Raw genomic sequence first — 18,750 nt, forward strand, 5'->3', positions numbered from 1 at the left:
ATTTGAGGTGAAGTCCTTCATCGATTCCTGGATCACGTCCCAGTGATCTCTCTCTTCTCTGACTTTTTTCTGTCCTGTATGGTTCTATTCTTTTGTTAGGATCAGGTACTTTCTACTCTTTGCTGATTATGTAAGGTATGTTTACTGTCCTTTGTCATTCCCGACACTAGTGAGCACCCTGAAGATCTCAGATTTATTTGTATCCCCTTTATTCCTAGACCATAAATGTGTAGACATTGAGGAACCTGTTTAACACTCATTTCCACAAGGATTCCCTTCCTGATAAACTACCATTTTCTCCTTTATTCTACCTTCTCTTGGCACTTCTGCATATATTTGTTTTTTAGTTTTTGTGTTCCAACTAGATTGCAGGTCTAAAAGGGACTCATATCATTCTTATTCTTTAATATTTGCCCATCAGCATGTATTTTTTGAGCCTCTTTGTGTTAGGGTATGATCTACCGTTGTAGGACTGAAAGCTTAACCTCAGTCTTTGCCTACTTACAGTGTCAATTCTTGGGTGCAACTTTTTAAAAAAAATTTTTAATACAATTTTTAAAGGTTATTTTCCATTTATTCTTGGGTGCACCCTGAAGCGGTGTAATGTAATGATCAAACCCTGGAGTCATGCCAACCTGGATTCAAGCTCTGGCTCCATTATAAATTAGCTTTGTGGTCTTAGGTAAGTTACTTAACCACTCTGAAACCTTAGTTTCCTAATGAAATAATGGAGGCAATAACAGTCTTTGCCTCATTGGTAAATTGAAATATTCAATAAGACAAAGCATTAAGGACTGATTTAGCACAGCGTCTTACATAACTGCTCAATAAATGTTGGCTAATCTTATCACACTCATTTTTAATAAACATTGTTTTTGATACCTTATAACAAAAAGACCATAATATGACATGGCTTTGTGAATGAGGATGAGTTCCTAAAGAAATAACTAATTCCTTTTTCTTTTGAGTAGTAAAAGTTACTGCTTCACTTTAGGTCACTGATCTTTAATCTTGTTTAGTAGCAGCATCTTTTTCTCCCCAATCCCTCATCGCCCCCCCCAAAAAGTGCCACTAAATGTATCAAACATAAAAGGCAAGGAGGGTCTGTACTGACCAAGCCTTTTACCTGCTCCTCTGAGACTAATTGATGCCCTAGAGCAGTGATAATTTAGGACTTCATTTGGATACTTATTTTAAATTGTAGATTTCCCATACCCAATGCCCAGCCTCTGAAAATGAGTAGCTCTGGGTGATGACCAGGATTCTACACTGTTGGTATGTTGTTTCCAGCTGATTTTGCTATGTTTGGTTTGAGGATCAACTACATTTTGAGAAACACTCTTCTAAGGACTTTTTTTTTTTTAACTATACAAATTTTGGTGTAGCAAATGCCCACAGCTCAAATTTGAGGAAACAAGGAATTCTGGATCTTGGCAGCTGGTCCTTGAGAACTGGTAGTGGTATTTTCAGTCTCCTGAGAATCACTGCTACCTGGCTAGTTAGAGACTGAAGTTCTGAAAGCAAATGCAGATACATTAAAGCTTATTGATGGGGCAAGCTTTTGAAATTGGAAGGTGTAATATCAAGAAAGAGTGATTTAAAAAAAGTAATGTAGCTCAGGCATGCAAAAGCCTTCAATTAATGATAAATTTCTCTCCATTAATTGTGATGTACTGTTAGCCCCATTATTAGCTGTGTGTTATATAATAGGTATCCAGTCTGTTTTGTACGAGCCAGAAGCTATTCTTGGTAAAGTAAAAATATATGCCATTTAAAATAAAGGCCTTCCTTTATTATTTGCTAATTCAGATTTATCAAACAAAAACATTAGATGTTAATTATTCTCTTTACCAAAGGCATTCTTTCAAAATTTACTGTAAATTTCTTTAAATTGTGAGCTTGCCTCTGTCTTTAATTACTTAGGGCTTGGTTTATTCATATCTTTTAATATACATTGCCAGTACAAAGGGACTTATTTGTTTCATTAACTGGATCTGATCTTGTAATTTTTGAATAGTGAATGCTCTCTTGTTATCAGAAAAATGGTAAGTGATTCCACAGTGCAGTTGTGGGAGTTGGTGACTATTGATTCAGAAGAACTGAAGTTTTCTTAAAAGCATTAACCCTTAGGAAAGAGATTTATGATTTTTAGGCATGGGCTTAATCCTCTTTTGATGGGAAAATTCTAAAAGACCATTTTAAAAAAATGTTTATTTTTCATTGAAGTATAGTTGATTTACAATGTATTAGTTTCTGATATATAGCGAAGTAATTCAGTTATATGTGTATGTATATAATATATATTCTTTTTCATATTTTTTTCCATTATGGTTTATTACAGGATATTGAATATAGTTCCCCGTGCTTGTCTTGTTTGTCTATTTTATATATGATAGTTTGTATCTGCTAATCCCAGACTCCTAATTTACCCCTCCCCTATCCCCTTTCCCATTTGGTAATGTAAGTTTGTTTTCTATGTCTGTGAGTCTGTTTCTGTTTTGTAAATAAATTCATTTGTATCATATTGTAGATTCCACATGTAAGTGATATCATATGTTTATCTTTCTCTTTCTGACTTACTTCACTTATTGTGATAATATCTAGGCCCATCCATGTTGCTGCAAATGGTATGATTTCATTCTTTTTTATGGCTGAGTAGTATCCCATTGTCGGTATATACCACATCTTTTTTTATCCATTCATCTATTGATGGACGTTTAGGTTACTTCCATGTCTTGCTTATTGTAAATAGTGCTGCTGTGAACATTGGGGTGCATGTATCTTTTCAAGTTAGGGTTGTCTCCAGATACATACCCAGCAGTGGGATTTGCTGAATCATATGGTAAGTCTATTTTTAGTTCTTTATGGAACCTCCGTAGGGTTTTCTGTAGTGGCTGCACTGTTTTACATTCCCACCAGCAATGTAGGAGGGTTCCCTTTTCTCAACACCCTCTCTAGCATTTATTGTTTGTGGACTTTTTAATGATGGCCATCCTGATAGGTGTGAGGTGAAATCTCATTGTAGTTTTGATTTGCATTTCTCTGATAATTACCCATATTGAACATCTTTTCATGTGCCTATTGGCCATTGGTATTCTTTGGAGAAACGTCTGTTTAGGTCTTCTGCCATTTTTTGATTGGGTCTTTTTTTTTTTTTTTTTTTTTTTATTTTGTTTTTGAGTTGTATGAGCTGTTTGTGTATTTTGGAAATTAATCTCTTGTTGATCACATCATTTGCAAATATTTTCTCCCAGTCTATAGGTTGTCTTTTTGTTTTGTTTCTGGTTTCCTTTGCTATGCAAAAGCTCGTAAGTTTGATTAGGTCCCATTTGTTTATTTTCACTTTTATTTCTATTGCCTTGGGAGACTGACCTAAGAAAACATTATGATGATTTATGTCAGAGAATGTTTTGCCTGTGTTCTCTTCTACGAGTTTTATTGTGTCATGTCTCATATTTAAGTCTTTAAGCCATTTTGAATTTATTTTCGTGTATGGTGTGAGGGAATGTTCTAACTTTGTTGATTTACATGTGGCTGTCCAGCTTTCTCAACACCACTTGCTGAAGTGATTGTCTTTTCTCTGTTGTATATTATTGCCTCCTTTGTCAAACATTAATTGACTGTAGGTGTGTAGATTTATTTCTGGGCTCTCTATTCTGTTCCATTTATCTACTCTTTTTTTTTTTTTTGGCCAATACCATGCTGTTTTGTTTACTGTAGCTTTGTAGTATTGTCTGAAGTCTGAGAGGTTTATGTCTCCAGGTTTGTGCTTTTTCCTCAGAATTCCTTTGGCAATTCTGGGTCTTTTATGGTTCCATATAAATTTTAGGGTTTTTTTGTTCTAGTTCTGTGAAAAATGTCATAGGTGATTTGATAGAGGGATCATATTAAATCTGTAGATTGCTTTGGGTTGTATGGCCATTTAACAATATTAACTCTTCCAATCCAAGAGTATGGGATAACCTGAAAGACCATTTTTAGATAGGGCTGGTGCTTTGTGTTACTGTCTTAATGGGGGAAAGATTTTTCAGTTTATCCTAATAGTTAATATAGCTTGCTTTTTTGTTGTTAACTGTCTAGTATATTTCATTAGGACCTTTTCATCTTCTCTCTGCAGATAGGCTTTCTAGGCAGTGTTAATTATTTCAGGTTCCTATTCTAGGGCTTAGTATACTTTTTATAACCCTTTCTTGGGAGACTTTCTTAACGGTTACATTTTAAAGTTTAATTCTGGACTTGAAAAAAACACAAAACATGTTTCCTGAAATTCCAAAGGCATGAATGAGGGAAGGAACTGGAGTTAGCACATGATTGTGAGTATATCTGAAGACCTTACTGGGGGCAGGGACTACATCTTATGTGTGTTTTTTAATCTCATGTGTCTAGCACTGCATGTGGCACCTACTGGGAATTTATTAATAAATGAATGAATGTAGTGCCATTCATCGTGACTGTTAGACTTTACTTGATGAAGAAAGTGCATTATGAAAAAATTTTTTTTAAATAAAAAAAGACAAAAAAGAAAAAGAAAGTGCATTATGTCATGTATTTAGAAAATTTTCCAGAGATGAAATAAATTAGTCTTTTTCTAGATTCTTGTTCCTTATTGGTTGCTACATTTTAGTTAGATGGGAGGAGATAGAAATACTAAATTGAGGTGTCTTCTAAGCATAAAAGATGTACTGTAATTCATTAATTATTGTGTTTCATTTATTCTATAATTACTTTTTTTTCCTAAAAGAGCAAAATTACCTGTTTTCTGTCATTTTTCAGGAGCAGTAGAGAACTGTGGACAATTCTGCTTGGAAGGTCAGCTCTGAGAGAACTGGTAAGTGGTGGTGTTCTTGAATGGATTCTGTGGTTCTTTGTGTAGCTTATATTCCCAAAAAACCCCCTGCCTTCTCTTTGAAGTAGGAGGTAAACACATTTTTTATTCCTAAAACTTTGTAGTCATTATGCATTTCCCACTTTTCCCAGCTGAAATGCAGTGTATCTTATAGCGTAGCTGAAGTTTTCTAAATCTCCACTTTTCTTTGGACCTTAGTGATTTCTTTTCTGAAAAGATGCCAGTGCTACTTGACTGACTGCTGAGGATAGGGGTGCAAATACCATTTTACTACCCCAGGCTGAGGAAGATTCTCAGGTCTTTTCTCTGTTTCATACTTTGCTTGCCTTTTCTTCCTTTTCTGTTTAGCTAGCTGCTTAAGTCACAGAGGCTGAGGTTTCTAGGACATTTCCGAGTATGTAATCAATAGAGGACAGTTCTTCATGTTGGTCCCTGGGTGTTCTGACCCTGTGAGGGTAAAGTGTTAAGATGACGTTCAGTTATTACTATTGTTACTGTAATTAACATAATGAATGTTACACTTTTTTAGAGTCTTAACATTTTTTTGATATGCCTTCATCTGATAATTCCACTTCCAGAAATATATCTTTAAAGAAATCCTGAAAAAATATTGTACAAAGCTCTCTACCGTAGTATTATTCATGTAAATAGAGAATTACAGCCAGCTTAAGTGTATCAACTTTAGAGGAATGGTAGATGAATTATGATCTAGCCACTTGATAAAATATTATGCAACCACTAGAAAGGATATTTATCAAAATTTTCATAATAAGGTTAAGTCATTATGTTAGAATGTTAAACAAAGAAAAGGAGGCTACACAATTCTATATTCAAAATTATTTCAACTGTGAGGAAAATACATGTTAAAACGACTCGAAGGAATATGTAATCCTCAATGTGATCCTAGAATCTGATTAAAATTGCATTTGTATAATTTCCTTATTCTTTTTCAGAATCAGATTGAGGCAGAGCTGAATAAACATTGGCAGCGTCTGTTAGAAGGGCTTTCTTACTATAAACCTCCCAGGTATGGCTATTCCATGGGTCTCGTTTGAGTAATTCCCCTGAGGAACCTGGCATAGATGAAACCATCCTTGTGTAGGATTTCATGATATTGCTGGGTTAGGTTGATCAGAGAGTATACAGTTTGGTTACCAGTGAAAAAGAGTAGGGCACATTTTTTCTACGTGTTGAAGGAAGAGGAGATCCCTTCTAAAAATACAGTTTTGTTGAATCCATTATATAACCCTAGCGTCTGGGGATGAGGACTTGTTAAATACTCAACTGATGTTCCTAATATTTATTTCAGTCTGTCACGTTTGTGTGAGAAACTGTCAGCACCAAAAGCTAGGATATAGCAGTGAACAGTGGTAACAGCAGCTGACACGTGTTGTTCACTAGGTACCAGCTGTTCTAAGCACTAGACTTACTGTAAATTATTTAATCCTCACAACAACACTTTGAGATAGGTACTGTTTTTATTCTTTGTTTGAATATATAGATTTTTTTGTTGGGCAGTGGAAAACAACGATAATAAAATACAAAGTGGTTTAAAAAGAAGAGAATACATCTTGTAGGATGAGACTCTTGTATCTTAATTCCTAGTCCAGATCTCATTCTACTGTGTATCGTAGTTCCCAGACTGCTCTCATTTCCCTTCTACTTCTGAACATCTGTTGATTTTATTGCATCTTCCCCTCCATCTTCATTCTCTTAGATTAGTGAAGAACTTTCTTTTTTTGATCATCTAGTAACTCTTCCCCCATAATTATTTTGAAGTAACTCCTAGATACTTATTTTATATGTAAATACTTCACCATGTATCTAAAATACAGGGACTTTAAAAGGAAGATAATCACTGTATTACCACATTTGGACATTTTTATTATTGTTGTTTCCATTTTACAGATGGGGAAACTGAGGCACAAAGAGGTTGAGTAAGTTGCCCAAGGTCACACAGCTAGTAAGTGGTAGAACCAGGATTCAAACCTAGCAGTTTTACTCTAGTGTCTATGTTCTTAATCATCATTCTGTGTTGCCTCTTTCAAAACTTACTGTTTAACCTTATACTAGCCTTTGTGTTGTGGATTTTCTGTAAAATGTGAAAGTCTCTCTTAAAAAAAAAAAAATCCAACAACAACATGCTCTAGTTCATAGAATGGGCATTAGTGGTGTGAGTTTTTTTTTTTTTTTAAGATAAAATTTCCTTTTATAGTAGCTTGGGATTTAAAGTCTGACAGATTTTTTTTTTTTAACTGCAGGCTTAATTTAAATTTAATTTTTTTTTAATTAAAAAAAATTCTTTTTAATGTCCTCTTTCTGTTCCAGGATTCAACCCAGGGTAACATTTACATTTAATTATCATGTCTCCTTAGCTCTTAGCTGTTACAGTATCTCAGTCTTTCCTTGATTTTCATGACCTTAAACAGTGTTGAAGAAGACTGGTCAATTATTTTGTAGTAGAATGCCCTCAATTTGGAATCATCTGATTTTTTTTTTTTCATTATTAGATTGAGGTTGTGGGTTTTTGGAAAGAATATGCAAAAGTGAAGTGCCATTCTTATTACATCAGAGCAGAGGATACATATTATCCATATGAAATCACTGGTGACTTTATAACCTTGCTCACTTGGGTAGAGCAGCATTTGCCAAGTTTCTCCTCTGTAAAGTAAATTTTTTCCTTTTCCCTACTCTGTTTTTTGAAAGTGAAGTCACTAAGTATAGCCCACTTTTCAGTTTAGGGATGTAGTGGAATTAAACTCTACCTTCTCTGGCAGGTAGCATCTATGTATATTACTGAGACTTCTTCTATAGAAAGATTTTTTTCCTTTCTTTCCCATTTATTTACATATATTTATTTATTCATTCCTTTATTTAGATCATTATGGTCTCATTTATTTTATGCTTTGTTTATACCTTGTTCCAGCTTTGGCCAGTGGGAGTTCTTTCAGGTTGGTTTCTGTGTCTTTTTGATAGGCTGCTATCCTTTTGTTTTCTGAGCATTTTCTTACTTTCTGGCATTACAGGATGCTCCAGGCTCATCTAGTATTTTCCCCACCTCAGCTCTAGCATCAGCCATTTCTCCAAGGAATTCTGGTACCTTTTATTAGAGAATGATGTTAGAAATCAAGATCTGGGTGCTGGGTGTACTCCCTGCTACTGGGATGTCGTAACATTTAGGCTTTCCCAGTGGGCAGAGCTAGGTAATATATGTATATGTACTAACAGATCTGGTTTTAAATTTCACTTCAACTTGTTGTTAGCTGTGGGGTTTTTGGTAAGTTATTTATTCTTTCTAAGTGTTGTTAATTTCATTTGTAAAGTGGGCATAGTAATGTTTACCTTCCAAGATAGTTGTAAGGATCAAAAATAATGAATGTAATTCAATATATCTACAAATAATATAGTTATAACTGTAGTTTGTAACAGACATATACTATATTTATTACTTAGACATAAATAGTTTTGTGTTAAAAAGTCTGTAGAGATGAACTTTTGTGTGTGTATGTATTTTATAGGCACTTAAAGGACAGAAAAAGGTCTGTAGTAAAAATATCTTTAAGTATTTTTATTTTAAACCCCTAGAGGATCATTGAGAATGAGGAAATGATTCACTGTTCTTTTCATAGTCCAAATTCAGCTGAAAGAGTGAAAGCTAGTAAAGATGTAGCTTCACCACTGAAGGAACTGGGTTTAAGAATCAGCAAGTTTTTGGTGAGTAAAAATGAACACTTGCTCAGTTTATTACCTGCAGGATGGATGGATATGCATGGTTTTATTGTTAGTGATTGTTAATGAAAATTTGGTTTATTTCAGTTTGGGAGATTAAATTGAGCATATTGTGTTTCAGAAATGCCCAAGTTGTAGCTCTTCTTGGTAAAAGCCACAAGTCAAGTTGCCTGACCCGTTTACTACATACATACAGAGTTTTCTTCAGCATACTTATGGTGTTCTTTAAGTTGACTAGGTTGTATCTATTTATGTAGCTGTTTCCTTTTAATTTTTGGAAATCCAGATCATGCCTGTTGCTTTATTAATGTGCTTGGTGAATAAGCACAGTTGTTTCTGACATGTAAATTCAGTTGGCATGTAAATTACATATCAGTGGCTACTCCTTTTTTTTCCTGTTTGGGTTAAAATTGTTACGTTGTATGGAATCCAAAAGAATTTTTTTTTTTTTAATTCAAGCTCTTCGTTCATTCCAGAGGACAAATCTTTAGATTGCTTTACATGCTATGTGTGGTTTCTAAGCTGAGGTGGCTGTTCCCTCCCTTATGACTTCTGTTTTCAGGGTCTTGATGAAGAACAGAGTGTGCAGTTACTCCAGTGTTACCTTCAAGAGGATTACAGAGGTACTCGGGACTTACTAAAGGTCTGTAGCTGTATCCAACTCCCTTCTCCTGGGTTTATCCTTTTCTTTGTTGGTTTTAGATAATTTAGGGTTTTGATACCAGTTCTCTGCAACAGATAGGTGATCAGATACAGCTATTCTCAGGAAAGGCTTTGTAAGACTTAAAAAAAAAAAAAAAAACACATCTGCTTAAGCTGAGGTCTGTCCTCAGACTTGGAGGGGTGGAGAGGTCAAAGATTGACATGTTAATCATAGAACCTCAGGATATCAGAGCTGAAAAGAACCTGAGACAACATCTTGCCTATCCGGCCCCTCATTTTACATATGAGAAATTGAGACCAGAGGAGGGGAGCTGGGATTTAAGCACACAGTTGGATATATTTAGGCGAAAAATGTATCCAGAAATGAATGGGCAATTATAATCTTGAAGGGTACGGTGAAGATGTTTACCTTTTCTTCACTAATTGATTTTGCTTATAAGATGGCTTCTTGACTGTTCTCTTTTTCTTCAGACGGTACTGCAAGATGAGAGGCAGAGCCAGGCCTTAATCCTGAAGGTCAGTACTAGTCACCGTTTCCATTCTTTGATGTAAAATTGGACAACAGCTTCTTGACCTTGTTCTCCTGAGCATTGCTGCCTTTGCCTTTTTTGTTGAGTAAGCATTGAGGTCTTAATGAAGAAGCTTCTTATTAACTCATTTGTGAAACAAGAGGCTTTTATCTGCTGGACCCAACTGAAATATTTTTTCAAAAGAGATTCTTCAGCAACTGGGGGTGAGAAGTGGTTCATGGATATTTTTTCTCTAGGTCTAAATGCAATAGGATTAACTTGTATTTTTTTATTTCTTTATCTCTCTCCAACCTTCGAAGTAACCTTCTCACTTAGGATCATGGAATTTGATTGTGTCGTATGAAGTAGTTTCCTATTTGGTACTTAGTGAGAACTAAGTACATCAGTTGCAAGCAATTAGGACATATACTAGTGGCATTTTTGTATTTGCTTTCATATATTTAGGCTATCAGTTTGTAGCACTGTGTGTTACTTCAATTCCCAACTGAGAAATCATGCTAGAAAACTTGTTTATATTATTAAATAATTCATTTTCTCTTGTAGTATTTTACTTGAATCCTAGTTCCTGAAGGTCTTTTGCTTTTTTGAGGCCAAATACTGTGTCTTCATTTCTGTGATTGCTTATATAGATGAGACTTTTCCATCCACACCTTTAAGTGATCTCTTTATCTGTAAATTTAAAATTGAGTATCTTCTGTGCAGAGGTAACTGATTTTGAATCTTTGGGTTCTTCCCAGATTGCAGATTATTACTATGAAGAAAGAACCTGTATTCTTCGTTGTGTCTTGCACCTTCTCACTTATTTCCAAGATGAAAGACACCCCTATAGGGTAAGCCCATTTAGTCCTCTTGGTTCTCTTTACCCTGTAAATTTCAACCGTTTTAAATAATTTATTTATATTTGTGTTCTTTTAAATATCTACCTTTTCTTTAGGTATAAGTTACTGTGTTTCGGAATTTTTTTTTTTTAAGGTTGAATATGCAGACTGTGTTGATAAATTGGAGAAGGAGCTAGTTATAAAATACAGACAGCAGTTTGAAGAGCTTTATAAAACTGAAGCACCAACATGGGAGACACATGGAAACCTCATGGTATGTGGTTATTGGCCCCTTCTGTAACTCAGAATTGTATATCCTTACTCATAGAGCTACAGGTTAAATTATTCATTCACTTATTAACTTAAAACTTTTATATATAAATGATTATTCTTTAGAAAAGTTTAAACATGTCATATGGATCAAAACATTGACTTTAACTAATAGTACTTAATTTGGACCTTTCCCTTTGACTTTGTCTATCCAGTTAATTTACTTTTTGTTCTTACCTAATATGTTCTCAGTGGTTAATGGAACTCTAAATCTAAGATTTTACCTTCTTTATTATCATTATCTATTAAATGTGTGACACTAGTTTAATTGTTTTATATGAGTCTTAAACCAATCTGCATTTAGATTGGAGCATGACCTTTTTGTTTTGAAAATAATACATGTTTATTAAAACAATTCAAGAAAAATACAGACAGTAGCTATTTAAAATATTTAATAGACGAAAAGGGCCCACTTACAATAGCATCAAAAACATAAATTTCTCAGGAATAAGCTTATGGCAATCCAAAATCTAAATGAAGGGAACTTTAAAATGCTAAAACTGTAAAAAGAAGTCATAACCAAATGGAAAGACAAGCCACATTCTTGAATAGAGAGACTCAGTACCATAAAAGTGTCAGTACTTCTTATTTTAATCTGTAAATCTAGTGTGATCCTAGAAAAAATACTAACAAGTTATTTCTTTTGTCTTTTATTTTAGAACTAGACAAAACTGGTTTGAAAAAATAAGAGTAGCCAGGAAGCTTTTGAAAAAGGAAAATTAGCTTTATTAGTTGATAAGACTACAGTAATTTAAAGCATGGCATTGGTACATGAATAAACAGACTGATGAACAGCACAGAATAGGAAGTCTAGCTGCATACCAAACGCTGATCAGGAGTTAGTGTATGATAAAGATGGCATTTCAGGTCAGTGGGGAAATGCTAGGTTAGTCAGTTCATGGTGTTAGAACTACTGGGTAGCCATCTGGAGAAAAATCAAACTGTATCTCCATGTCATTCCTTCTACCAGAAGAAAGTCAGAGAGAGATCAGTGATTTAAATTTAAAAGAGTCAACTATAAACATACTAGAAGAAAACTTGGGAGGTGATTTTATTTTTATTTTTTTCGGAGTGGAGAAGACTTTCAAAAAAAAATATTTTGCCATTTTACTTTTGTCTCCTTTTTTTTTTTTTCACTTTTTTTCTTGGTGAGGGTAGTAATTAGGTTTGTTTGTTTGTTAGTTTCTTTTTAATGGAGGTTCTGGGGATTGAACCCAGGACCTCATGCATGCTAAGCACATACTCTACCCCTGTGCTATACCCTCTCCCCTGGAAAGACTTTAAAACTCTGAAGACATAAAAGGAAAAAAAATGATAAAACCCAGCAACATCAGATCAAAAATTTTTACAAGGCAAAAAACCAAAAATAGTGCTGTAAGCAAAGTAAAAAGACAAACTCATAGCCCAAAAGTTTCTTAAAATAGAAAGAGCTCCTATAAAGCAATAAACAAAACCCAACAGGAAAACAGGCAAATGGAATGAATATATTCACGTAACAACACTCTTACCCAAGGGATGGGATAATGGGCACATATTTTGCTGTATAAACTCATACTTTTAATGGAAAATATTATGATAATATCTAAAAATTAAAAAGCACATATTTCTTGACCTAGTAATTCCACTTTAAGAGTTTATCCTACCTATAAATCCATTCATACTTACAAGAAGTGATTTGTGTAAATGACAAATCTATAGCATCCACCAGCTTTATTCAGGTATAATTTATATCCAGAAAAGTTCACTCATTTTAAATGTACAGCTTGAGTTTTGGCAGTTGTATGTAGTTATATGCTGCATGATCAAGATACAGAACACTTACGTCTACCCAGAAAGTTTGTGGTCTGTGACCCCAGCCCCCAGCAACCACTAGTATGAGTGAATGAATGTATACGGCATATTACTGGAAGGAAAAACAAAAATCTTTTAACAGTGGTTGCCTCTGGGAAGAGGTTTGGTTGACTGAGCAATAGGAGTTGTAGGGAGGGAGGCTTATTTTTTAACCTTATTTTTATATATGTATTGCCTAATCAAAATAAAAATTTAAATGTGTTTAAAAATCTGACTTTATTTTTCTCCCATTTTTATTCATTGGTCTTGCAGACTGAGCGCCAGGTGTCTCGCTGGTTTGTTCAGTGCCTTCGGGAGCAGTCCATGCTGCTGGAAATTATTTTCCTTTATTATGCATACTTTGAGATGGCACCTAGTGACTTACTGGTATTAACCAAGATGTTTAAAGAGCAAGGATTTGGTAGCAGGCAGACTAATAGGCACCTGGTGGATGAGACCATGGATCCTTTTGTGGATCGGATTGGGTAAGTCTGAACGAATTGAGGTCTTAGAACTTGTACAGTATTTACAGCATTGATACTGTGGTGGTCCTGTGAATGGGTGAGGGGAAGGGGGGTAGGTGTACTTTTCACTTAGTAAGTGGGGAAATAAATGGATGTACTACCACGTTCCAGGTCATACAGGGAGTAAAGACTTGGATTTAGAGGGACACCTTCTCTCCAAATAAGTATTGCATTCTGTTCTTATTGTTTTCATCTAAGGGGTTCATCCTTTTGTTCTACAAAAAAATCTGTTGAGCAGCTATTGTAGACCAGGCACTGTGCAAATGTTCAGAAGACAATGATAAATAAGGCAGGTGTGTTCCCTGTCCTCTTTGAGGTCATAGTTGGTAGACTTTGAATTTTATAGCAGTGAGTATATCCACATTTTGAGGCCTATTTCCTCTGTGAACAAAGATACACACTTGACCAGTGAGACAGTTTATCTAGGTCAGATGTAATTGGTGTCTATAGAAACCTTTGGTACTAGATCTACGATTTGGTAGGCACAAGCTACAGAAGATTACCAAGCACTTAAATTATAGCTGGTCAAATCGAGATGTGCTGGAATTGTAAAAACGTACAAGATTTAGAAGTCTTAGTATGAAAAAAGAATGTAAAATAACTCAGTGAATTTTTTGACACTAAAGTGTCTTACATGTCACCTTATTCCCCATTGAGGTTCAGAGTAGCATATGTGACACCATGGTGTTGTTTTTCTTTCTAGCTACTTTAGTGCCCTTATCCTGGTGGAAGGCATGGATATTGAGTCCTTGCATAAGTGTGCTTTGGATGACAGAAGAGAACTGCACCAGTTTGCGCAGGATGGGCTTATCTGTCAGGTGAACTTGGAACAGCCTCTTATCTATTCAGATGATGATAGTTGAATCTGTGAAAATGAGGAGAGTCCCTCAGGGAGATAAGGACAAAAAAGGCCTCAGGACAGAACCTTGGGAGTTGTCTGTCTTTATGGAGCCTGTGAAAGAAGAGCAAAGGGGAAGAACATTAAGATGGGATGGTCAGAAAGAAAATGAGGAGAGATCCAGGAAAGTTCTAGAAGCATCGGGGGAAATTTTCGAGTCTCCATTTGAACATGTATTTTGTAATCTTAGATTAATACTATTTAAAATCAGAAGAAATAAATTGTGAGTTAAGGAAAGAATAATTGAAGAGTCCATTAATGAGGTGGTGGGGGGTTTGGAAAAGAGTAAAATGTCAGAATGGGAGAGGGGGGCCACTGTGGGTGAATGGAAGACTTATTAAGCATGATGAGGGATCTTTTGGAAGGGTCGTGACCCTTTCTGTTAAGTGACACAGATCTTTCCTCTTTTCATTAGGATATGGACCGTTTGATGTTGACCTTTGGGGACATTCCACATCATGCCCCAGTGCTTTTGGCCTGGGCTCTCCTCCGTCACACCCTGAATCCAGAAGAGACAAGCAGTGTTGTTCGGAAGATAGGGGGCACAGCCATCCAGCTGAACGTATTTCAGTACTTGACCCGATTACTCCGCTCACTGGCCAGTGGGGGAAATGATGTGAGGCTTGGGCTACTGGTGTTTGAGCATGAGAGTGGGCAAAGAGCAGGGCAGGAGCTCATTAATGAATCATGGTAATAGTAATAATAATTGTAAGTGATGTGGATAATGATAATTTTTAAACTAACCTTTATAGAGCATTTACTGTGACAGACGTTGTGCTCAGGACTTTGTGCAGTATGTTATTTGCAATGCTTCTGTGCACTAGGGATTATCATCCTGTTTTACACATTAGGAAATTGAGACTGAAGAAGATAGAATTTACCCACAGGAATAGTTATTAGCAGTTAGTGGTGGATACTGTTTGCACCTACCGTGTCTGACTGGCAGTGGCAGATGCACCATGCCACTATGGTGTATCTCTTAGAAGATAGCTTTGGTATACTGACTGGAGAAATCTTTTGCGGGTGGTCCTTATTCAACTGTAGCAGGATGAATTAGAAATTCTCTGGAGTGTTGTATTGGGGCTTAGTTTGAATGGCACAGTTTAATCAGCTTGTTTTGACGTGCTGAAATGAAACCTCACTCAGCCAGCTTGTGGGCACTGGTTGATGTATATTGGTGACAGTTCAGGCAGCCGCATCATTCGTACCAGCATCGACTCTGTCCTTTTCAGAGGCTGCATGTGGTTTTCTTCCCCATGAAAACTTTGATCATTTTGATGATGGTTCCCTTTTGATTTTTTTTCTTGACTATGTTGTAGTGTTTGTGGGTCCTGCTTTCTCTTTTCTCCCTTTGTCTTCCTGATCTTGGGACTAAATTAAGAAAATTATGAAGACTCAGGTTCCCTTCCCATTTGTTTACCGAAACTATATTAATACAATGGAATCATATAAAATCTAGAGAAGAGTGGTGTTACTCAGCATTACCCACTGACTCCTTTGTCGTTACAGTGTACCACCAGCACTGCGTGCATGTGTGTGTACGGACTCCTTTCTTTTGTTCTGACCTCGCTGGAGCTGCACACACTGGGCAATCAGCAGGTCAGTGTCTGGCTATCGTTGAGACTGTCTACACTGCCTAGCTTTGCAACCATCTCCCTAAGATACTTCTTCAGAGCTGATGTAATACAGACCCATATACTTCAAGTATAATTTGTTTATTGCTGTTTTTCATTTGTTGTATTATAAAAATGATGCATAGAATGATAAATAAAAAATAGAAAGTGCTAATGAAAAGAGAAAAGTGTAATCCCACTACACAGTATATCCTCTGTTAACATTTCGATGTGTTCCCTTCCAAATATAAAAATATAATTCTCTAGAAATGGAATCACAATGTTTGGTAACTGTTTGGTAACTGCATTTTTTAACTCTGTAGTGCATCTGTCCCAAACATCTGTGGGTGCTGATAAATATTCTGCAATATTTTTTAAATGAAATATTTCAAAGTTATACCAAAGGAGACAAAATTGTATAAGGAACCCTCATGATCCCATCACCAGTTTCCAGGTTATCAGCTCACAGCTGATCTTATTCATTTCTGCCCCTTCCTTCCTTGATTATTTTGAAGCAAATCCCAGACATCATTTAGTTAATACGAATATTTCAGTAAAGCTTCACAACCATTATCACATCTGAAAAAAAAAACATATCTTCAAATAATCAAGTTAGGGTGCAAATTTCTAAACATCATAAATTTGTCATAAGTTTGTTTGTATCAGGATATGAACAAACAAGATCCACACATTATTGGTTGATAAGTCTGTCAGATTTCTTTTAGCCTATAGCTGTGTTGTCCATGATGGTAGCCACAAGCCACATCATTGTTTAATCTATGAATTCTTTAGGGGTTACTAAGTGGCACTGTTCTAACTCTGTCTTTCCTTTTTTGTTTATCGGTTGGAACACTGCTATTAAAAAGATTTGTTTCGTAATATATACAAGTATCAAATCATCTTGTGCCCTTGACTTAACTAATAAAATGTTACATGTCAGTTATGTCTCAATTAAAAAAAGAAATTTGCTCTCATTAACTGTTTAATACTCTGGTATAGAGTACTGTATATGCTTCTTTTCCTGTATTTACCACTTTTTCCTAGCATCCTCCACCAAGTTGGCTAGTGAGGTTTTTAAAATTTTTTTACATAGCGTTGTGAAATCATGGATTTAAACATATTAGCTGTGTTTTAATCCATTGCAGTTATTCTTATACTCGGATTGCCCCATCTTTGGCCAGTAAGAGCTTTTTGAGGTTACTTTCTGAATTGGTTTTACACTAACATATTTTGATAGCTCTATTGCTTTTTGATATGACAGAATCTTTCAGGATTATCTTAAAAGATTCTTGTCCCAGACTTAGAATCTGCCTTTTCTCCAAGGAGCCCTGGTTCCTTTCAGTGGGAAATGGCATTTGAGGAGTTCTTTATAAATAAGTCATTGTATTCATTTTTAATGATTAATGACTTATTTTAGAAATTAAAGAAATTGATGAAGTTGATGAAGATGGATATTTATCATTGGAGAGAAAAGAAATTGGTGTTAAGTGAAAGACTCAATTTCTAAAGCTCTAGGGGCACATAGAAGAAGCTTTGTGTCCTTTGCCAAAATTCTGGTTGTATTTGGATCCTACTATACCCCTAGAGGATTGATATTAACATATTGGGGTTACAGGTGTCCTAGTACTTGGAATTAAAAAAAAAAATCATTTCACATGCCCTCATTAATTCCCAGTGTGTGTGTGCCAAACTCTGTGCCAGGTGCTGAGGATGAAAACTTAAAAAGGCATTATTCTTGCCCTCTACAAACACAGTTTAGCTGAGCCTAGTGCCTCGCATTTACAGGACATTTTAAAATTTGCAGTTCATTTCCCCATACGTTATCTCATTTAATCCTTACGACAACACTGTGAAGGAGATAGTGTTTTCACCATTTTACTGAAAAAGATTTTGAAGTTCAGAAAGGTTAATTTGCCTAACATCAGACAACAGATTAAGATTACATCCCTTACTTTTTAATCCCAGAGTTTTCCTGACATACTAGATGAAGGTATTATTGATATTTCTTTTAACAGAATACAGTTAGAAAAAAAACGATTGGTTCAGCTAGGGAAAATAAGCCATTTTTTTCCCCCTCCCCCAACAGGATGTAATCGACACAGCATGTGAAGTCCTGGCAGACCCTTCTCTTCCAGAACTATTCTGGGGAACAGTAAGTATGTCAGAGGGAGTTCTGCTATGATATTCTGTGTAGCAGAAGAGAACACTTACTTTGTGATGGGTCTTACCCTAAGCTTTTAGATCTATTTTCTCATAGTATCTACACAGAAATCTGTGAATTGGATAGTATTGTTATCATCATCATTTTGCATATGAGGAAAGGTGATGCTCAGAGATGTGAAGTGACTCAACTTGCCCGAGCTCATGACAGCTAGACAGATAAGATCAAGATCGAGTTCTGTCTGACATGAGTCTTGAGTCCACATTATTAACCAGTGAGTTATCTATCCTACCCACTAAGTCTTTTTACATTGAGAGTCTCAGGCACCAGTGGTGCTGTAACTCCTGAATGTACTCTTAGGGGATTGTGACTATGTCATGAATTTTCAGAGTATTGTGACAGGTTAGAGTCAGAATTTGGCTTTGGAGAGAGCAGTTTCTCACCAGGACTTAGTCTTAGCATTGATAACAGCCTCAAGCCTCTAGATCCAGTTGATGAATAAATCTGTTGTCCTTTGAACTGTGGCCTGATTGATTTGCTGGTATATTGTATCCTCTTTTTCCTGAGATACTATCCAGTCTTACAGAATCAGTGTTCCAGGAGAAGCTGGTAGGAAACGATAATCAGATTGAGGATGTGTTGCTCATGTGTGGTGTCTAGCTGCTGATGTATTGTGGGGTGCTTTTTGCATTAGTGGGAACAGGCCCTGCACAGTGGACAGTGTGGTCTTCCTCTGGAGTGGGCAGCCGGGCAGAGGTCCCTGGAGGCAGCGGTCTCCCGTCAGGTCCTGACTCAGTTGTTGATAGCC

General features: G+C 35.9%; 1 protein-coding gene across 1 annotated transcript in view; it reads left to right on the forward strand.

The window, feature by feature from the left end:
* Positions 1-18,750, forward strand: part of NUP188 (nucleoporin 188) — a 41,980-nt gene that overhangs the window by 2,532 nt on the left and 20,698 nt on the right. Inside the window, exons 2-13 of the mRNA XM_074362356.1 lie at positions 4,774-4,828; positions 5,800-5,873; positions 8,476-8,560; positions 9,138-9,218; positions 9,710-9,754; positions 10,506-10,598; positions 10,741-10,860; positions 13,020-13,231; positions 13,974-14,088; positions 14,584-14,784; positions 15,678-15,767; positions 17,868-17,933. Of these exons, the coding sequence (XP_074218457.1) occupies positions 4,774-4,828; positions 5,800-5,873; positions 8,476-8,560; positions 9,138-9,218; positions 9,710-9,754; positions 10,506-10,598; positions 10,741-10,860; positions 13,020-13,231; positions 13,974-14,088; positions 14,584-14,784; positions 15,678-15,767; positions 17,868-17,933 (1,237 nt within the window). The remainder of the gene's footprint in view (positions 1-4,773; positions 4,829-5,799; positions 5,874-8,475; positions 8,561-9,137; positions 9,219-9,709; positions 9,755-10,505; positions 10,599-10,740; positions 10,861-13,019; positions 13,232-13,973; positions 14,089-14,583; positions 14,785-15,677; positions 15,768-17,867; positions 17,934-18,750) is intronic.

The sequence above is a fragment of the Camelus bactrianus genome, chromosome 4 (assembly GCF_048773025.1).
Source record: "Camelus bactrianus isolate YW-2024 breed Bactrian camel chromosome 4, ASM4877302v1, whole genome shotgun sequence".
NCBI classification, from domain to species: Eukaryota; Metazoa; Chordata; class Mammalia; order Artiodactyla; family Camelidae; genus Camelus; species Camelus bactrianus.